General features: G+C 34.2%; 1 protein-coding gene across 3 annotated transcripts; it reads right to left on the bottom strand.

Annotated features, from left to right (window-relative positions):
* Positions 1 to 1223: 1223 nt before the first annotated feature.
* On the bottom strand, positions 1224 to 18635 carry LOC139977937 (tyrosine-protein kinase SRK3-like). Of its 3 annotated transcripts, XM_071987677.1 has the most exons (18): positions 18486 to 18635; positions 14966 to 15065; positions 14662 to 14690; positions 12250 to 13113; positions 11557 to 11858; positions 9252 to 9470; positions 8932 to 9042; positions 8156 to 8188; positions 7664 to 7691; positions 7109 to 7179; positions 6394 to 6564; positions 5836 to 5946; positions 5471 to 5637; positions 5038 to 5157; positions 4247 to 4361; positions 3788 to 3881; positions 3013 to 3094; positions 1224 to 2644 (listed from the first exon to the last, which is right to left on the bottom strand). In XM_071987677.1, exons 5-18 carry the CDS (start codon positions 11687 to 11689, stop codon positions 2543 to 2545), a joined length of 1557 nt encoding a protein of 518 aa, XP_071843778.1. In that variant the 5' UTR covers positions 11690 to 11858; positions 12250 to 13113; positions 14662 to 14690; positions 14966 to 15065; positions 18486 to 18635; the 3' UTR covers positions 1224 to 2542. The 3 variants fall into 3 exon arrangements, with proteins under 3 accessions (XP_071843778.1, XP_071843779.1, XP_071843780.1); XM_071987678.1 differs by lacking the exon at positions 14966 to 15065 and having other exon boundaries at positions 18486 to 18634; XM_071987679.1 differs by lacking the exons at positions 12250 to 13113; positions 14662 to 14690; positions 14966 to 15065; positions 18486 to 18635 and having other exon boundaries at positions 11557 to 12155.
* Between the last annotated feature and the right edge of the window lie 3253 nt (positions 18636 to 21888).

Genomic DNA, 21888 nt, shown 5'->3' with positions numbered 1-21888 from the left:
GGATTGAGCGTAACCAAGATGATGTTAACTAACGTAGCAAATAACCAAAATAATGTTAGCAAATTGTAAACCAGGAAAATTTTCACCAGGTTGTTTTTAGAGTGTACGCGTATGCATATGTAAATATTCATGAGGTGGACCTCATGACTCAAATATAGATTAAATGATTGTTATGCTTGCACTACCGTTGTTTCGGTTGTGCGACGAGTCTATTGATAACTCCTCACAAATTACAATGCAGAAATTCCTATTATCCAGTCCACGATGGCAACAGGTTATCATGGGTACACAATTGTACTGAAAGCAAGTAAGAGGAATTATATACCCTATATAAATAATACAAATGTTCAAACTAGCATGTATATGTATATTCATATGGTGACGCAGCACATTCTTATCGTAAGCAGTTTAGATTATCATCGTGTACTTAATTATTATAATCGTGTAGATTCATATTGTCATCATGTATCGTGTTACGCCAGTTACGGTTTTTGGCTTTGCATACGTTGCAATGAATGGTAATATCTTGGCTTGATTTATACAAAATGATAACATAAGAACTTAAGATATTAGATAGTAGGCGGGAGAGAACATTGAACTCCTGCCTCCATACGTCTGTGACAAGGGTTTCCCTATCGGGTAATCCTTCAGATTATGTTGTGTCATTACACCAAAATCTGAGACAAGCTTTCAAGAAAGTGGAAGAATTCAATTCGAACGTAAGGAAGCTTCAAAAGTATAATAATGATAGGAAAGTAAACTTTAAGGGTTACTTCCCTGAGAATAAGGTGTGGATCGATCTTCCTAGTAACAGCCGAACGAAAACGGGAAGGCCCGTTCATGGTAATGAAAATAATTAAGAATGAAGTCGAAAGCTCTGTAGTATATCAGGTTTGCCATTTGGGAAATATCTTGAAACCCCTCCGTACAGTACATTATAACAGGCTCAAGCCCTACCGATCGAAAATGTCGAGCAAAAGGTCAGACGAGGCGAAATCGTGTCCAAAGAATGGACTCGGCTATCCAAACCCACCCCAGTCCGTTTTGTCAGGACCCTTTTCAGTTAGTCTGTAGTCTATATTATGGGACTGGTACGGCAGTAGAGACTGTTAACTCCCCATCCCCCACAAAAAAATGCCCCACAGGTTGAGTACCCGGCATAAAGAACAACAAGACGGTGATACCTTGTTCATTTGAAGGATTTCCATGTATATCACCCTTCGTTGAACTTTGCCTTTAAAGTAGTTAGCTGCAAAATTGTGTTGTACAGTTTATTTTGACGACTACGGTGCGACTGCGGTAGAGGATATATTAAACTACTAATCTGTATGTGTTTTGGAGTGCTGGTGTACTAGTTCACATTCCGTGTTGCGCGAGTTTTATAAGAAAATTAAGGTTGGTTGTTATAACAAAGATGGAGGATCGATGAAGTAATCCAGCGGTATATTGTATACTTGCCATGCGACAAGACCAGTACTTTATTGTATTCGAATTATGATCACGTGACGACAATTTTGGGTTCAGTTTCTGAAATTCTACAGAGCATTGTTAACTTTCGTTCAGCTCAGGGATTAAGATGTCACTGGAATAAAAACAACAGCGTTTTGGTATGGTTCATGCAGCATTTTGAATGATTTTGGGCTAGTTTACAGAAAGTACTTCATGCTTATAGCACTAGACCAGCAGTTCATTAGTTTCGATTTGTGTTTACCTTTAACATCTGGGGAGCAAATTCGATTGAACCAGTTTAGTTTGGAAACCTAATCAGAATAAAGGATATAGAAAACCAGGCACTATTTCAATATACATACTAAAATGGTTTACTGGTTTCAACTGCAATGAGTTTGCTTTTGTTACTCCTATATAATCACAAGGTTAATGCTTTCTCTAGCACTCAGATCATGTGGTTAACTTTCGTGAAATTCTTCAAAGCCCCATTATAAGTAAAGTGCATCTCTCTCTCTCGATTAAACAAAGACATACATGTATTAAACCTTGAAGAATGAAATATATGTTGACTATGTGTTAGTTCTTTCTTAAACAAAGACATTATACTTCTTTCAACATTTGTAATTACCTCTTTTCACAACTATACCAGTACATACTGAGTCAAATATGCTCCCTTCTAATTTTGTTAGTGTATGCTTATTGCCAGGCTTTCCACGTTAGTATACATCGTATAATACAAGTCTTTATCTCTTAAACATGACAATTGCCTTAATATGAAAATAGTTTTTATATTGAATTTGGAAAATCATTCCGTAAATCTAAAGCATGTACATAATTTTGTGTCAGTATTGACAATAACAAATGTTTTAATCATTTCTACGGCAGGTGTGCCAAATATAGAATCAAAACAACGGTTATCAAAAAGAATTTCACCCAGTGAATGTGTTTTATACTTGGAACAAGTTATACCAGGTTAAACTTTGCAGCAGACTTAAAACATTAATTAGCATATCTCTCTTTAGTTCTCGTACAGTTCACGTACGAAAAGTTGGTTCATTCGTATACAGTCCTTCTTCCTGGCATGGTATACGTATTATGAGTAGGTATCTTCAGCAACATTCGCTGATCCCATATCCACATACGTCGTTGATATCGGTATCTCATAAGAACTGTCATCTAGTAACCTCTGAAATATCTGTTGAGAGTTAATTTGCACATAATACACACTCATTAAGTAAATTTATAACAAATGAAAATAACGTAAGGGAAAAGTACTTGCAAGCATTATTTGCTAACAAATATTATGTTGCTTTATGTTTATCAGTTTCATTAACTACTTTTTGGCGCAATTTTAATTTATAGTTTCAAGCCATTTAAAGAAACTTGTTTTTCTTTTTCATTATTGCTATTTTACACAATTCCAGATATGTTGTATATCACATTATAATATCATTTCTGTATATAACATTTTATTTGAGAAGGGATGAAGATGTAACATGTTTCTTCTTCTCAGTATCATAAGAATCGTAATGGCAAATTTAGAAAGAAGATCGGTTCTCTTACTTCCATAAAAGTTACTTTCAAACGATGTATGGATGGTCGGGAAGCACAGTCATGGCTCCAACATTTGTACAGGATTTTATCTCTGCAGAAGAACCAAATGCAATAAAATCAACTTAATAAGTGGGTCTATTACGTCAACCTGGAGAAGCACAGAATGGAGGGTCATGTGACGTGCTTTCTGTAGCACAGAACTCTTAAAGTACTCCTCGAAATTGTGTGCTATAACAACTAACGTCATGATATCATAGCTATCATATTCCTGGTAAAGCTACGTGAACAAGAAAATTAGCTAGGTTGTAGATGTTTTCAATGTTCACCGCAAATTTGATTTTGCAAATTGCTATCTCTTCAAACAATCAAACTGCAGATAGAACGCCTGTACAACACTATGACTACATGCAATGTGCTAAGACAAAATCAGCAGACGAAAGTATTTGCTGTTCCTTAGCAATACAAAGTATCATCAGTTGATTATGATATTGAAACTGTTCTGTGCTTAAGTTATATGGAGCAAAAAAGTATGTGGAGGTTATTTCAAAGGAATTGTTTGATTATAAACAATTCTTTAAAATGAAATCCTCGTCACCGTACTTTTCAAGTTCACCGTCATTATAGTCATTGTGGGTTATAATTGATCATCACAAAGAACAATAATTAATTATCCTATCTACCATTTTAAGGTATTTTCGTCGAAAGATGAATACAGCAATCACATATACAGCATCGATCAAGCAAAACCAGTATTCATATGCATATTGAATGGAATTATAATTACTTTATCTGGAAACATTTCTCTGACCAAGGTAATGATGGTTCAAATAATTCTGTATGCGACGTAATATCTGTATCATCAGGGAAAGGTGACTTCCCTGTAATAAAATTCAATGACATATCATAGTATTTACAAAACTTATGAGCTTTTGTAGCATTCTGATGTAGGAAAAAGACGATCCGTGTTCTAAAATTCATCGACATATTCGGCGAATTGATCGTATGCTATTAAGTACTTTACTGGTTTAGATTCGTATTTCGTTTCCTGGTTATTGTTCAATGACACTTATCATGTGAATGAGATCGTATTATACATGAAGAGCTATTAACTAACTGTACATAAATACACTTGATCAGTGAATAAGTCCTAAATGATTAAGTCTCAAAGTATTTATATACACAATTTGGATATTGTCTTTCACTTTCATATCCATAGAAGAATAACAGTACAATTTTTTTTTACCATCGGACATGATTTCCCATATCGTTACTGCTAGAGACCACACGTCACTTGACTCTGTGTATTCGCCGGAAATCAACGTTTCTGGTGGAAATTGGTTCAAAGTTGCTGAATGCATCTATTGATGAAGTATAATATAAATAGAGGGTAAATTTCCATTGTAAGTGCAGTTTTGGTTGTTGTTACTTTGGGGGTTGAGTAAATTCATTAGTTCCAGACAATATTCGACATTTTGGTAGATATCACAAGTTGAATAACCATTCTCACATAAGATCGATGACGTAAAAAACTACTAATCAAAGCTATTAATATACGCAATCGATCTACATGTGTCTCACGTTTAAATGTTGCTTTCTTACATGTAACAATATTTGTTTTGTAAATGTTTTGTTTTGTAAACAACACCTACAACTTGCAATGAATTCAGTACTATCACTAAAATTTCACCTATGAAATATGAACAGAAATACAAAAAGCAGTAAAATGAGTCAAATCCTTATAGTGTATCTTATTATAAGTTAAGGTTCTTTAAAGTACCGAGTAAACTTTGAGGTAAAGCATTATTTACTTGTCACACTCCAGGAATGAGAATGAAACGTTGTAACGCAGCTTGTGGTAATAATATATCAATCTACGCTTTAACCATTGCAATATTGCATATAGAGTATATGCAAAGGACATTGTGATTTTTTTTGAGATACTAATAACAAACGGGGAGATACAGACGTTGATAATGCTACTATGTTTAATTATTTGAAGGAGAAAAATTGCAAAATTAACCGTTAACATTACACCTTTGATCTCTTTAGAGCAGCTATGATTGATGCGTCGCCAGCGAGACAGAAGTCGTACAATTTAAGTTGTCCATCTGTGGTTACCAAAAGTTTCCTGGTCGTTAAGCCGGGATGAAGGAACTGGATATAATAACATTAATAAAGTAACAATCAGACACTTTCATTTGGAAATTATTTTATTACAACATTATGATATCAATTATCTATCAGCAATTCATAAGAAAGATATAGTTGTGTGTAGCATTTACGCTTGCCTGACGTTCAAGTTGAAATATTTTAATTTCTAACATTTCTCTGTATGTTCTTGGTATTTTATGTAACTGAACTCACCTACCATGAAATTACCTCAAGAGAGTAGATAAAAAGAATAATGCCACGTAAGCAACTAATAACTTCTAAATAATAATGAACTTAAATATTGTTCATAACTTACCCCATAGGTATTTATGATATGCATCCCTTCCAAAAGACCAGTGACGTGTACAATGACGTCAGACAAAGAACTGCAACAATATACTTTCCTTTTTTCTCCTGTTTCTCGAGTCAACAAACAATGTAAAGTTTCACATACAAGATGCTCGCTCATGAGATACAAGTTATCTACAAGAGAGGAGGAAATCAGATCAATGAATGCGAATAAACACAAAATTTTTGCACATCTTTCAAGTGATTAACGTTGGGAAAGTATTGAAACCAATTTGACTTTGTTACGCTGTTATGTTTCTTATGAAAAGATGATCGAATTCCACAATATTCACAGCAACATTTCACAGTTAATCATGTAATATTAAAACTCACTACTTTGAACAGATACTGCTTCGATGTTCGTAACATTCTTCGATTCCGGCAATTGAAAACATTGTCTTAGAAAATCTTCCCAATGGATGTCGTTGGTTCTCCTAACTATTTCTGCAATTATACACAAAACCAATAACACACAATTCGAACATGTTTTTTGATAGATTCATACTTTGTGTGACATGTATCTCACATGACATTAACAGTGGTAATAACATTTTCATCGATATCAATATTGCTGAAAGCTGTTAACTTAATGTCAGAGAATTTAATGGATGTTCTTCCGTGACACCATTTTTCACCAAAATAAAAATATCAGTAACTGTTGATACAACATTTACTTTAAGAAAATTAGCGAAGATCTTATATTTTGTCCAGTGTTCTTGCTTTCCGCAATGAATACTTTCCTTTGGCCACAATGACATTGTTTATAGACTGCATCATCCTTTAAATAGTATAAGCTGCATCATTTTATGTCCCCAACCTGCTATATTATTGCATAATGGTATTGATGGAAGTGATCACCACAACTTAATTTTGTGTTGTTATTCCACTAACCTGTGATGCTTGTTATTACAACACAAGTATTAGATCTACTAGGGAGATTGACGGTCCCCAACCATCTGTTGTATATTTTCCCCATCTTCATGCTATTTGTGATGGAGATGTCTTTTTCATCAACCATAATTGGCCTTCTTCCTTCTGTTACATCAGCTATAGAATAGTAATCTGTGGGATAATTTTTTTATACAATGAGATGCGAAAATATAAATCTGGCCGGAAAGTGAAAACCCGAAACGCAGGCACATATTGACTGCTAAGACTGCTGTTTCACTGACAAAACCTAAAGCCTAGATTGCAGTAGATTAAGAACAATTTGTTACAACCATTGTATGCATCTTGTGAAAAACAATTGAAAGATGTATAGAAGGCTTAGGGTTGACTCAATAGGTATGAAGATCCATGATAATGAAATTAAAATTAGTTATGGCTTCACTTTACGGAAGTATCGGTGGATTGCCATTTGCGTAATTCATGTAGATGATAATGAGGAATTTTGCTGATTGTGACAACATTACTGAAAAAGCAGTAGATTCGGTTAATTTCGAAACAGAAACTTGTAGAAATAATACATATGTTTCAATTTCTACTTTTCTTCCCCAACCTTTCTGCTTTTGTTCTAAGTATATCACAATGAACAACGACATTGTCGGTAACATCATACTTATGCATTGCAATTCTGTCGAAGCAATAAAATAAACATAAAACGTACTTAGTTCGTCAGTTTCCAGAACGTCGTCGTTTTGTATGTTTGTTTGATGTTTTGTAGTGATATTTTCATTTCTAGAAAATTAGAAATAAAACAGTCAAACCTGTGTAATAGTAAACAACAGTGAATCAAAGAAAACTATACATATGCAAAGGCGGCGGAAGAGTATATAAGGAGGCAGGGGTAAAGGAATGTGATTTGGATTTGATAATTGTAAAAACAAAACTTTCCTTCAAAATAAGTGTGCGAAATTTTGCATGTTCCCATGTACCTAAACGTTACAATAATTTGACCGCAAGAAGTACATATTATAATTGTAAATTTTCCTCTTATACTGCACAGCGGGTAATAAAGTGTATCGTTAATGATCTCCTTTCACTTCTTTCTTCTTCACATTACTGTTTGTTCGTTTCTATCTTTTCTAAGGGTCAGTTGCCATTTTGTGATAAAAAATATTTGCATTGTCGCTGTAAGGGCCTTATTTATATTTAGACTGCAGGAGTTCCTGTGAAGCTAACTTTGTCTACTTCTTATTGTCACGTGATTTTTATAACTCACCTTCCCCTTCTGAGCCATTTTACTAGAACTGTTGATGAAAACAATGTTGATAAATATGGGAGATCGAATAGTCTAACATAATCAACTAAATATGACAGGAAAAGTTTTAAAATGGTGGAATAATACTCGAACAGTCCAACCATCATCAATCATATGATTGGTAGGACAGTTAGAAATGTGTATCTACGCAACCGACGGCACTATGTGTGAGCATTGCTCCGATGACTGATAACGTTTACTGAAATTAACTAAAATAATAAACGAAGAGAAAAATGTCTTTAATAATACTTTTTAATTTCTTATTTAATCTGTTTGAAGAGTATCGTAACATCTTTATCTGAATAGTATACATGTAAGGGTAAAACTAAGTTTATCTGAATAGTATACATGTAAGGGTAAAACTAAGTTTATACATTTTTCCAAATAGGTTTTGTGACATCCATCAGATCAACCACTTATACACATCATAAACGATAGTTCGTAGCAAATTACCGTTTTCCACCCTTGGTAAATATCGGCAGCAATCTGAAAAATAGAAATCATAGCTCAGATTTATATATGTCTTCAAATCTGAATGACAAATAGTTCATATTTTTTGTAAACTTTTAATATCACCTCTATCCATTTTACCTTTTTTTTCTGTTTGAATATGATTCATGATGATATATACTGTACACTGAGGAATGATACTTACCCTGCCAGCCACTCTTGTTCATGAATGTAACCGTACCGTTAATAAGCTACTAAGCCAATAAATTGTATTAATTAGTTTGTAACATTTTAATTCACTATAATCCACACAATTCGGGTGTTCTGTTCAGTCTGCACATATTCTTTAACATTCAGCTTGGGAAAGTTTCGAATTAGCTGCCCAAGGCCCAGAAATCTCTCAACTAAAGAACACTATAGGAAGAACTGGCTGGTGAAACAATTGTAAGTTGATCCAAAAGAAGACAAATATTATCTGACTTGTTGAACAAACTACAGGGCCAACTTTAGCTGGTTGTATTTATTTCTTTCATATTGACAAGACAAGAATTTACACCTTTGCATATGGTGTAAAATACATGCTTTTGATCCATATTTATGTTGTAGTTCTTTGCTGGGGGCCATTGTACCTTGCATGTCGTGTTACCACGAATCAGATCCCAGTTACATTCGATGAAACCTAGAATATATTTCTATGTAAGCCTATATACAAATATCCATCCACTAATCCATCCACCAACCCCGCTATTTACCCATCTATTAATGGATATATTACATACCACCAAACTCCATTTTTCTTGAGCCGATTCGACGTTTTATGCATATAACAGCAGCAACAACTACCATGAGAATAAGTGAAATCGTGGTCGATATGGCGGCTATAGTTACACCTGTCTCAAGAAAGAGAAAGAAATTAATATCCTTTCTAATACAACATAACATTAATAAGAAGCACAACCTGGTGAAAACATTAAAGCCCGATCATGTTGAAAAGGAAACTACTTCAGAAGCACGTTTATTTATTGATTAGAATTCCTATAGAAAACTATACTGTTCATCCATAAATGGTCCATGCCTGTAAACCATTGCTTGTACTTACCAGCCTTGTCGCCAGGGAACAGAATGCTGGATCGTCCGGTTCCCATTCCGTTGGTTCCAAAGCATGTTACATTCGCAGAGTTACTTTCCTCAATATACAAAACATCTCCGTTTTGTAAATTTCCATTAAGTTCCATTCGATATTTGTCCACTGGTGGATTAGCTTGACAAGTGCATCTGACCTCGTTACCAGAGATTATTATGTTACATCTCGGTAGATCTGTTTTAAGTTTAAATCAACGCCGTTTTGTTATTGATAATGGTTGGTATTGTGGGGGAACATTATGAAGTAAACACTGACGCTATTCTCTGTGTGTCTGTTTTGCATCACCGATGCTATAATACGGTAAGCCTTACAGACTGGATATTGCATAGCCAAAAATGGTACTAATTAATGCCGTACATCCAAAGTAACTAGGTTAAAAAAAACTCCACAATTATAAATGTATATTAGTCTTAAACCATACGCTTTCTTATTGCTACTTATTTAACGAGTCTATATTAATTTGATTAGAACTAGCAACCTGTGAATTGAAAAGGTAGTCAACAGCAGGCTTGATAAAAAATGTGCTCTGAATTATCGTAGTCACTTTGATCGAATCGTGTTGTTTCTTGAAAAAAATAATAACATGCATGTAATTTCGATTTATAGTTGTTTATTTAATATTCAACAGAGCTTCATATTCCAGTGGTTCCAATGTGTTTCTATTCATTTTACCTCAAGCCATTTTCAAGTTAAACATTGAATCGAATTTATTTGCTACATTCCATTTTTTTACATTTTGAACAGTATAGGATAAATAAAGATGTTATCAAATACAGTAAACAGTAAATATAGAGTATTGAAATAATATATATGTGAGATGGAAGTAGAGGAACCAGAAATAAGTGGATACTTTTCTGGTCTGGTCCCTTTGTAACAAAGAAAGTGAAAGGTACATCACCCACAAAGTCAAAATCTTATTAAAGAGAAAGAAAGAAACATAAGAGAAAAAAAAAAACAGGAAGTACAACTAAGTTGGATTACTATGCAGTAGGTATTGTTTTTTTGTTTTTTGTTATTTCGAATATAGTTTGTGTTTTTGTCTGATTGTTTTTAGAATACCAGCAGTAATCCATGGGGATTTTCCATAATTAACTTTCTTATGTACCCTGCTGTATGGACGACACTTGTTAAAGTTCCGTGAGAAAATATTGGAAAAATTACTATAGGCAGATTCGGCATTTTGGTCATTAGTAATGAAAGACCAGTTGAGGATACTGATCTCATTCTTTAGGTGATTAACATTTTTGCGGCATGTGTTATTCTTAAAAATAGCATGTTTTCTTTCAGTTTGAATCTTACTTCCTGAAACACAAAAGATTGGATAGTGGTCAGAAATATCAGTCAATAAAATACCATTTTAGAAACATTTGTAGAATTTGCAAAAATATTATCGATCAAAGAAGACGTAGCAGAAGTTACCCGTGTAGGTTTATCAATTAGCGGATAACAAGAGTATAAGGACATTATATTTTGAAGCTCTTGTACTCTTTGTACTTCGTTCTTCTTTATAACATCAATGTTAAAATCCCCTGCAAGAAAGACACCCTTGTTTTCAGTGCTTCTTAGCAGTTACCCATGCACTCAACGAAGTGATTAACTTGTTGTTCGGGTGGTCGGTATATGACTCCTACTATTGTATTTCTGACTTTAACATTATTTAGCTCAATAAAAAGTGACTCAGCGCTATCACTCATTAAATGAATAAGATCGGTTCTTATCTTTACACCTAGAGTCTCTTTTGTGAAAATGGCAACACCACCTCCTCTTTTATTATTTCTATTTCTTTGAAAGAGTTTGTAGCCGTCTATTTGGAGGGTGTTAATAGGAGAAAAATCATGCAGCCAGGTTTCTGTAATGCATATTAAAGTGAATTTTAAATTGTTAATAGAATGCATAAAATTACAAAAGGGTCAAAGTTCTTCGTAAGACTTTTGATATTAATATGAAGAATTGTGGAATATATGTCAGGGCATTTAATATTGGTATTAAAACTAGAATCATTATAGTAATTACACGGAAAATTACTTAATTCGTCTCCCTGATCGTTACTGTTTCAGTGAACATGAAAGATTTTTAATTCTACAGTGTTCACATCATATTATATTAAGGTGTAACAGACAATTTTTGGGACGATATAATTACATTATAAGCATAACATTGCCATTGGTTTACATGGTCTAATTTTAGTTTCTTCTTAAAGGTATATACTTTAATATGTACCTTCTTAAAGGTACATTGATTACTATGACACAGTACTTACTGAAGTTTTCAGTGTGGTTGAGCGACTGTCCGGCTGTATATACTCGGCAATATACTGTTATATCGTCGGATGACATGATGAAAGGAACATAGGCTGAGGAATTATAGGTTTCTCCACTCCGTTTTGATTGCATGTATTGTTTGTTACAGTCATCGTCTTCTCACTACCAATGATACTTAGCTCGAACACAGACACAGCAGGTCTAGCGTTGTACGCAGAACACTTAATTGTTACCTCTTTACCTGTCTGTGGCGCATGTACAGCTTCTGATTCCTGTACATCCAGGTATAAAACTGGTAAAACTGTGAATTTGAAATACGCATCCGACAGATTAATATAAATGATTGGCCCCAAACGTAAACGCAATTAAAGTTACACAAACTTAGAAACAAACTACTGTAATATTATTATCTGAGTGATATAATTTTCGAATTTCAACTACAAACTATATCCTATTGTATATTACCTTGATTCTGATTTTAACAGTTCAATACGTATATATCTTTGGCGGAATACATGATTTAGCATGATGTTATTTATGTAATTGACAGATGAATGATACAATAAAACAGACAATAAAATTGATCATGTTCCAAAATGTGAGCTTTTTATTCCTCAATTCCTTTGAAAGTGAGCGCCCTCTACTGAATTACTTTTCTTTTAAATAGGTTTTATTGCTTTGATTTGTATTACCTCCTATTTTTACTATGGCTTTTGCAAGTCGGTCTCTGTCTTTACATACATAGGTCCCTTCATCTGATAGCTGGACGTCTTTTATAATTAAACTGAGATCTCCATCACCAGAACTTATCTGAAAGTTGTCATACTTCTTTTTCTCTGTATTCTTTTCCTTGCGAACGAAAATCGATGTCGCATAACTGATATCTTGCCAAATAACGTTGTCATTGCCTTCAACAACGCAGGTTAATGTAACATCACTACCTTCAAGGAAGACACCACTCGATGGAGTCTTAATGATATCTGCATGCACTAGAACAAGAAGCACTTGTAGGATTGGATATCAAGATAAACATATTAAAATATTGTTTCTGACAAGTCGAAATTAACTCAAAATATATGCCAACTAAATACATCATTAGTTCAAATACTTTATGTGAGTTAACTAAAGTTTATAACTTTTAGGAGAAAATGTATTGTCCATGAAAATTTCATAACTTATCATTAGCATTTATGACTTAACTTTAGTTGATATCGCTCCCAATAGCAGTAATATGATTGTTGACATGGTCCTTACAGATAACAGATAAAAGAAATGACGGTACCGGTGAGCCATTTTGCAGCTTTGTTGCATATGCATTACCACGTCAATTGCTAATACGTATTTGCGTTTTATACGTTACACGCCGATGTTATGCAGTATGATGATTTATTATTGCGAGAGATGATATTCCAGTGTGTCTTGGTTCGTAAGTCGTTTTCCATAAATTTCAGTAACACTCTAAACTAACTGTTTATTTGTATCAGCCATTGTACTTAAATGACGATTATGTTCTTGTATCCAGTTGGCGTTGTTATTCAGGAATATGGAAGCAATGCCTGTAGTTATTAAACGAATCGATTCAAGCGTAAATTCAAATAACAGCATCCATTTGTCAAAGTATTTCATAGTTATAAAAGGGAAACATACGAAATATTTTACTTAAATAAACTTGACTTCATTTTATATATCGGGCAGTTTGAATAAAGAGTATTCACGTTGTATATATTTGCACTTAACATGTCATCGATCAGAGTACATGTGTTGGCATAATACATACACCTCGAAAAGAAACGTACATTGCTTAACCGTGCTTACAGTTGCTGTTTACAGTCACTGGTTAAATCCACATGTCAGTTCACTAATCATTTAGACAACAAAAGTAATCACCGACATTCAGTTATTCATTGACTTACTAAGAAATAATACTGATGCTCCAACAAATGTCTATTTTGTGCCATGCCACTTTAATATATGTTTTTTTTTTTCAAAATGCATGCGGGACACGAATATTGTGGTGTGCATTATTAAGAAAATAGCCTAGACTGAGACCTATTGAAAGTCAAAGCTAGATGCTTATATTTATCTGTGTTCCCTACAGTCATATTCGTTTCTTGCGACATACATATACACAGCTACGTTACATTAAAATACCTACTCTGCCTATACAATTTAACGATTTAATAAACGTTACACTATATGTCCTGATAAGTCCAAGCATAATTTAAATAAGTTGAGTGTGTACATTATAAAACAAGTAACTAATTCTAAATTACCTACCACCTCAAAAACACCTATAAAATATCAACGCTACCTTAAGCTCCACACCTTGTTAAAACTCTTATAAGGGAATAACTACTGTCTTATATTATAATATGATGATATGATGTAATACAGTTACATTCCTACCTTTTCCAAGCCGCAGTAAAGTATTTTGTATTGTGTATTGTTCAAAGTATTAACACACATTTGAAAGTGTGTTTCAACGTTCATTAAACAAAAGGAACTGAAAGTTTGTGAGAGTGTGGCAAGTTCGAAGTTTAAGTGTTACTCATATCGAGTGTATTATAACAAGCACAACGAAACTTTAATGTATTTTATATTATTTCCTGCTTAAGCTGTTCTATTCTCATTTCTTATATACGTTAATTATATATTTTTTTCTAACAAATTACAAACATTATTTGAACATCGTATATAAATATATATATGTATATATATATATATATACATATATATATATATATATATATATATATATATGTGTGTGTGTATATATATATATATGTATATATATATATGTATATATATATAGAAATATATGTATATATATATATATATATATATATATATATATATATATATATATATATATATATATATATATATATATATATATATATATATATATATATATATGAGAATAATTTACTAACTGAAGGGTTTGTTGCAAGAGTGAAGTAGTCGTTGAAAAAATATAATTTTGGATTGCCTACTTGTTGAATGTTATCATCAAATTCTTCCCTAAACTGTAGTGAACCCAATAGTAAAGGTAAATTGGATCTAGTAAGATGTAAGAGACATAGTAAAACAACAATCATACATACGTGAGCATGAAGCGAGTCCACAAATTCAACTAGATAAAACGAGAAAGAGAGATTTTGACATATTTGTGTAAACTTGTACGTCCATCCACACTTTACTCATTGCCTTCTTTTATCGTAGGGTTTCAATTTATACAAAGAACAAATTATACACAGACTGGAGGTAAAAAAGAATAGAAGAAATATCTGGTCCCTAATCAGTACTAAGAAGAACTTCAGGTATTGAAGAAAACACTGCATATTCGGAGACAATGATTGTCAATATGTGATAATAAATATAAAAATTAAGTGTTTTAGCAAAACTTACTGTCAACAACCCTTTGGTTCTAAAAGGAAAGTTGTTACTGGTGCATATCTGCTTAAATCAAAGCTGGAGAGCAGAACCCGGTCTAATTTGGTTTAAACAACTAAACGGAGAAGCAAGAGAAGAGCAGTGAATGTGCATTGTGACTGGCATTCTTCTCACAGGTACAAGACTAGAATAGAAATTCTAGAGACTTCAACTGCAGCGTTTGTTCATTTTCGTTTAAGTGATTTAAAACACAGAAAATGTTTCTAAAAGTAATTCATTCTTAAGACTGCACAAGATTTCCAAAGGCGGGGAGCCATATTAACAACTTTCCTGAACTTAAGGTAGTGGCATGACCCTCATAGGAGTAGCAGATGCTTATGAAGTAGTTTTCAAAAGAGGAGTGCTGCCGTGGGTGAATAAATCCGATTCTCAACTAGAACAAGAAACATAGAAACAAGTCAAAAGGTGCATTCTGAGGCATATTTATACTGTAATATAGGTTTTAATAAGTAGCTCTAAGCGAAAGCTTGGCATTCCACTGATAGTAGCTGTTCATTGATCCTCAGAATGTAAGCCCTTTAACTTACAGTGTTAATGAAATGACAACCGGAAACATTTGACATTCTGTCTTTATCAAAGGTTGATGACTGACGTGCACAACAGCAAGTAGGCTGCATACTTATAAGAGATAAAAAATATTATCAGTCAATTTATAAAAATGATCAACGGAGAGTTTTGCGGTCCAACTATGTTAGAAGATATAAAGGAATCTTAGTGAACTTTCAAAGCCATGTATTCTATGGATTTTGTTACAGGCCCCTAAGTAGTCTCTATAATCTGTATGATTTTTGCAACAAGCAGTTGTATTATAAATTAATATTATAGAATATTATAAATTAATCTAAGAATCAAGATATAGAAATGCCTGGTATGTGTGCATATCTGGTGTGTGTAGAATATTTGGAAAAGTTGAGAAGCTTCTAGAAGAGTTAGAACATTTGAGATCAATTTAGATCATCTCAACACAAACACATTGGAACATGCTAGAACATTGGAGTGCTGCCAAGGGGACATCCCCTGTGCTATTTTTAGAACACTAGTTGTTTACACTGCAAGGTGAGGATTTCCTGGAAAGGTGAAGTGACCTTTTGGAGTGGTAGAACTTTGTCTGCCTGATGTGTAATTGTGATTGGTTGACCTGAGCTGGAGCTAAGATGCTTCTAGAATGGATGGACATTGCAAGATCTTTTTGGAAATGCTATATAAGCACCTGATAATTGGAGATCGGAGAGTTTTAACCATCTTGGCATCAGGAGTTTGATAACATCTCGCTCAAGTGAATTCTACAATTCCAGTGTGAGTAAATACTCACTTAGTTTGACAGTAAAGTTATAGATGTCTTTATATTAGTGGATTTGTCACAAGTTTATTGGCTTCGTAGTCGTCTATCGTTGTGTAGCCGTCTTCGGTTCTGTGCCAGTCAGCACTACTTATTGTGGCCTCTGAGTTACCCAAGGACAGGAATCCAAGGATAAACAAGCTACAAGCACAACTTGGACATTTATTCGTAGTCGACCTCCGAAGTGGAAGTCATCAAGCTGAGAGCTGGATTTCTTCAGTATTGGACATTCGTCCGCCGACAAGTTTCGCCATTAATTGTACGCTGGAATACTCGCCAGGATTTTTTGTCACTGGACTTATATAGTATCTCTTCTGCAGTGTTACAGCTTCAGCTGCAGCTCGCGTCGCGGCACACACCAAGTCGTGAGTAAATTATAGTGTAACTTATTAAATCTGTTTAAGTGTAAACTGCTTAGATATTGATAAATGATCTTTGTTTGATTTTAATTATCTTGAACACACAATTAAATAAATATTTGTTGTTATATTTAAAGTTCAATTTTACAATGTATTGTTTAGTCATTTGAGTTGTGAACCCAAGGGGAGGTGTAGTCTGGCCTTGATCGAGTTGATCGTAACAATTTATAAAGACAGGACGGGGATGGGGTTGCCCCTATTGTATAGATAATGCCACTAGTTTATCTTTGTCGACCAAATTATTTTTTACTAAGGTTCATGGAAACCCATGTGTATCCCTAGGACAGGTAAATTGCTTTGCTTGGCCAAGAATAAATTATGCCTTTTATATGAATTAAGTCCACCAACAGTGGGTCAACTAAGATGTAGCCAACAAACCAAAATAGTGAAATTGAAACCTCATGAACAAATATTGCGCAATTTGAAAATTTGAGACTAACAAATACTATTTTAGCACTTAAGACCTCCACATTAAGAGAATAGCAACTTCTCAGGACATGTATTCAGTAGACAATGACCTCAAACATACCGGTCGTGAAGAGCGGCTACCATAAGAAAGGTTTCACGCGCTCCACTGAGTACACTTCTGTACGATTTGACCAAGCCTGTTTCCATCCACCCTGTTTATTTTTGATGCATGAAGGGAGACATGGACAAGGGATCATGGGCCACAAGAAAGTCCCATACCACCAAATTACTTTCGAGCAAACACCACAGTAAAAGATTTTCTTTGAGAATGTACAGTAGGATTACGATACAATTATATTTATGACTTCAAAGAATGTGGAGTAATACAGAACGATTCCATTACGCTACATTGAATTTGATTAAGCTTCAGCACAAAGAAAATCACGTTGGTTTCTTTGCACGCTTTTTTTTTTAGATAGACCCACGCTACAATGTTATTGATAACTACATACGAGATTATTAAATATGTGAATGCACGGAATGCTGCTTGACTTGTTACGCTAGCGAGAGAGGCTTGATGTGAATTGATGAAATGCTCACAAATGTATTTTGTTCATACGGATAACAGCTAAAGGAAATTCGAACTTTAAAAGAACAGCACCTATTCACATTTCATTATTTCGAATAAGACACTGGAAATGCTTTGTGAGTGAACGTATGTCTCCCCTCTCCCCTCCCCTCCCCTCCCTAACTGTAAGCTGATACTGAAAACCACGCAATCATCGTACGATGCACCTATTCTGCTAATAGTGTGTGATGTGTAGCAAAGCATGGGGATTATCGTTCGTCACAATATGATTGTTTCTGAAAAGTATAGGTTTTACACTACATGCTTGAAAACTAGAACTAGAGGACTGCACAATTATACGTTAACCTCCCATTCAACAACGCATGATCCATAGAATAGATTACAAATTAGGATAACTGTCAATTGTGGTTACGATGATCCTAACCACATTGGATCGGTCTTGTAGCGTGCCTTTCAGTTAAGGCCACACGTTAAGGGATATTTGTCAGATGATTAAAGTTGAGCAATACCAAGAATTACTTCCACTAGTTTAATCAGCACCCTATACCTGCAATGGATTGCTTAAAAGGCAAATGGACTTATCGTATTTTTATAACAAAAAACGTTGTAATTTTCTTCCTCTTCTTTGCTTGACTTTCACTATCTTACCATTCCAGGGAGAGGGTGAGGAAGGTATGCATATATGAACGCAGAGTAAAACCTTGACAATCATGTTCGTACCTTTTAAATTTAGAAGGTCGGAGATTAATTTGAAATTTAATTACTCCCAATCTGTAATTCATATGAGTATGATAGTGAAGTGATCTATCCAACCAAGGTGGACCGCATTCCCCATAGCAACACTGCAGAGATCCACATTTGCTTAATGCAAGATGCTGAAATGAGAGATTAAGATATAACATTTGGTGTTGTCTTTTCCGAGATATTAGTACATTACAATGCATATCAGACCTATTTATGATGCATCTATGAATGCATTTAAATTCTACGCTATCAACAAATTGACATGTTTATAACTGATTTTCTATAGCTAAACCAACTTTAAGCCTCCATAGAAATTATGTTGAAGCTATTGCTGATGTTGAGCCAATACACACGTATTTAAGTACACACTATTTGCCATTTTGAACACATTTTTTAATATATCAACTTAGCTATTGTCCATTTAGTTGAAAACTGCTACCATGTTTACAAATAAAAGATAACTTTTTAACGGAACATAACATTTCCAGAGCTTTGCTCGTTTCACTGAATGTAAAGGGAAAACTTTTTTCTGTCTTGATCGCCAATCCATATTGAGTCATTCTCATTCTTAATAGTTTTGTAAACCATTCAAAGTATTGTACGTTGCAAATATTGCAGAAAATAAGGTATGTGTCATTTAAGCAGTTTATTTTCTGCCGAATTTGGAACGTGGCTCTATTTTGGTTGCTCTGAAAGGCCCCAGTATAATCGACAAGTAAGCTGAAAAGATGCCCAAACCAAAATTTTCTGTAGGTTTTTAAGTCTTGTAAATCAAATGCCAGATTGGTTCTGAGAAAACTAATTTCAGAGGCTCGGCGTACATGAACAATCTTCTGAATGATATGAGCCAGTGGTGGGAAACCAGAATGGAATTCAATAAGCAATGGTATACCCTTTTGGAACCGGTTTGAAAAGTTGTGAACGTCAATATTTTCAGTGCGGGGTTTGCTGTTGGCCTTTGTGATGACAATTTTAAGAGAACCCCGAAAATGCTATACGTTGAGAAGGTGGTGACATTTCTTTGATAAATCAAAGTCGACTTCAGAGGCGCAAATGCGTTGTATGCGCAACGCTTGACAGTATGGATTTTTTTCTGGTACAATGAGGTGGATGACAAGGTATAGTTGTGCATATTCGTAGGTTTATTGAACAAGTCTGTTTTAGTGTTTCCGGTCTCCCCGGAACCTTCTTCGGGTAGCATACGCTGATAAAAAGCCCCCTTAACTGACACACACTAAATCACAAAAGTAATGTATCGTGTCTTAGTCTAGATAGACGTTCTCACTAGCTAAACGCTACCCATCACTGGATGGATAGCTGACAAGTTGGCCATTCATGGCGTTATTAATGTTGTATCATGACAGTGAATATTTTTATTGCTATGAGTGCCTGCAGTTTTCGCCACTTGTAAACAAACCTCTTCACTCAATAGTAAACAGTTTTCGTACGCTGCTCCTGAGAGGCCTAAAGGGGTCTAAAATTCTTACAATTGACCCAATTGTTGCACCACATGTACTTCCTTGTATGCTTCTTAACATGCAAGCCACGTTTTTCTACTGCTTTTGGCACTTTTCCGGAAGGAGAACTTTCGAAAGGACTGATATAAACTCTATTTGGAGTATGCCACCTTCAGAAAATTCTTGATTTAAGATAGACGTATACCCAAGTGGGGTGACAATATTACAGATTATCTGAGAGTATCAAGCAATAAGGAGATAAATAATACAATAAACTGAGGTGAGTCTTAGAGCGGTGGACAATGACTTGGTAATTATGCGTTTCCTTCTTTGTCGCAGTATACATGAATGATTGTAATGTAGCGTAATGACCTTCACTCTAGGCGCTCTGTAATTGCTACGTTTTTGAGTTTTTTATTTATTACATGGTAATCTGAAAGCACACAATATCATTTCTTTTCTAATACAACGTGCTGTAATTTATAAATATCGCGTAAGATTCTGGGATTATGAATTTCTAGACTGAAAATGAAAGAATCGAGAGGGTTAACTATTTTATAACACAACATTTTATCTGTGGGTTTTCACAACAATATGGGTATTGTTTACAATTAAACAGCTACTTTTATCATTCAAAATATATGATTACCATATGGGTTGGATATAGATGTGCAACCTATTTGAATTATAATTTTCCATATATGTTTCAATTTTGCAAATTAAATTTGACATATATTTTTTATGAAACTTCATTTTCAACGTATAAAGGAATGGTACCATAAATGGATTACTTACGTAACAATTCTCGAATACCAGTACATAGGAGATCGCTTTTTATTCTTGCTGTACATAGATTACATGTTATACACTATGGAGTGCGTGCATCTGTTACTTTTTACAAACTCATTTTATCAGTAATAACACCTCATGTTTCTGCATTACATTGATCACTTCGACTAATTTGCAATCTGGAATGTATATACGTACATTCATTAAAGTAATTATAACATATTATAATTTTCTTGTTGAAATCAATTCCAGCTGCTAAGTCCTTCACATATTGGTCATTTTGGTTAAAGCATAAGGATCTAAATACATACCTCCTAAAATCCTTGAACTTTGAAATTTAACATTAATTAACATAATGAAGTATGTGGTAATCACTTGTGCTTTAAAGTTTAGGCTATTGTGTTTTTATTTTTGTGAATATGCGTAACGGTGAAAATGTTTTGGTTGTCTCACCCTCGACTAATGACTTATTAATTACGCAGCATCTACAACTCAATCCTAGATACACAATTAACAAGTGTGAAGTCCATCGGCCCTCAATAGTCAATGTGGTGATTGCAAAACCAGCATGAATTTGGTCGAGTTTGACCTTTGGCCACCTTTGGTCGAGTGACTTTTAACATTTTTCTGTTTAAATGAGTACTCTACGGATAGCCTTTTTGGACAAATTTTGAACTTTCACCTTCTTACTTCACGTTATCTTTGGCGGTTTGCAACAAGGAAAGTGCTGTAATCTTGCAAATCTTATCTCCCAAATTGATGAATGCTCCCATTTTGTCCTTTATTTTCCCTAACTTCAAAAACTCTCCCAGACACACACACCTGAATTCAGACCAACCAACCAAGTCTCAATCCTGTAAATAAATTGGTGTGATGTGAGCAGATGTTTTATTTTTTGGCCAAAAGATAGACGGGAAACAATATTTCATCCCAGTACACTTCGTAACAAAATGAGATAATACAATTTAAGATGTAACAAAGAATCACATATTACTTAAAAAAAGGAGTACTTTAAAGTTCCTCAGTTACAAATAAAGTCAGATAGAAAAACATATCGAATGCAGATAGACGGACAGAATGACGTCGACACCTTGTCTCTTTCCCAACCGCTGGTAAGATTAAATAAACGACAG

Source organism: Apostichopus japonicus, chromosome 12, assembly GCF_037975245.1.
Source record: "Apostichopus japonicus isolate 1M-3 chromosome 12, ASM3797524v1, whole genome shotgun sequence".
NCBI lineage: Eukaryota > Metazoa > Echinodermata > Holothuroidea > Aspidochirotida > Stichopodidae > Apostichopus > Apostichopus japonicus.
Note: the sequence above shows the minus strand (reverse complement) of the source record. Positions and strands in the feature narration are given on the sequence as shown.

What these genes read in the sequence shown, in the direction of transcription:
- LOC139977937 (XM_071987677.1), bottom strand. Translation starts at nt 11,689, where the DNA reads ATGCAATCAAAACGGAGTGGAGAAACCTATAATTCCTCAGCCTATGTT. An exon ending in TCTGGAAACTGACGAACTAA is followed by an intron (nt 6,565 to 7,108) that starts GTACGTTTTATG and finishes ATTATCCCACAG; the next exon opens with ATTACTATTCTATAGCTGAT. An exon ending in ATGGGAAATCATGTCCGATG is followed by an intron (nt 3,882 to 4,246) that starts GTAAAAAAAAAT and finishes ATTTTATTACAG; the next exon opens with GGAAGTCACCTTTCCCTGAT.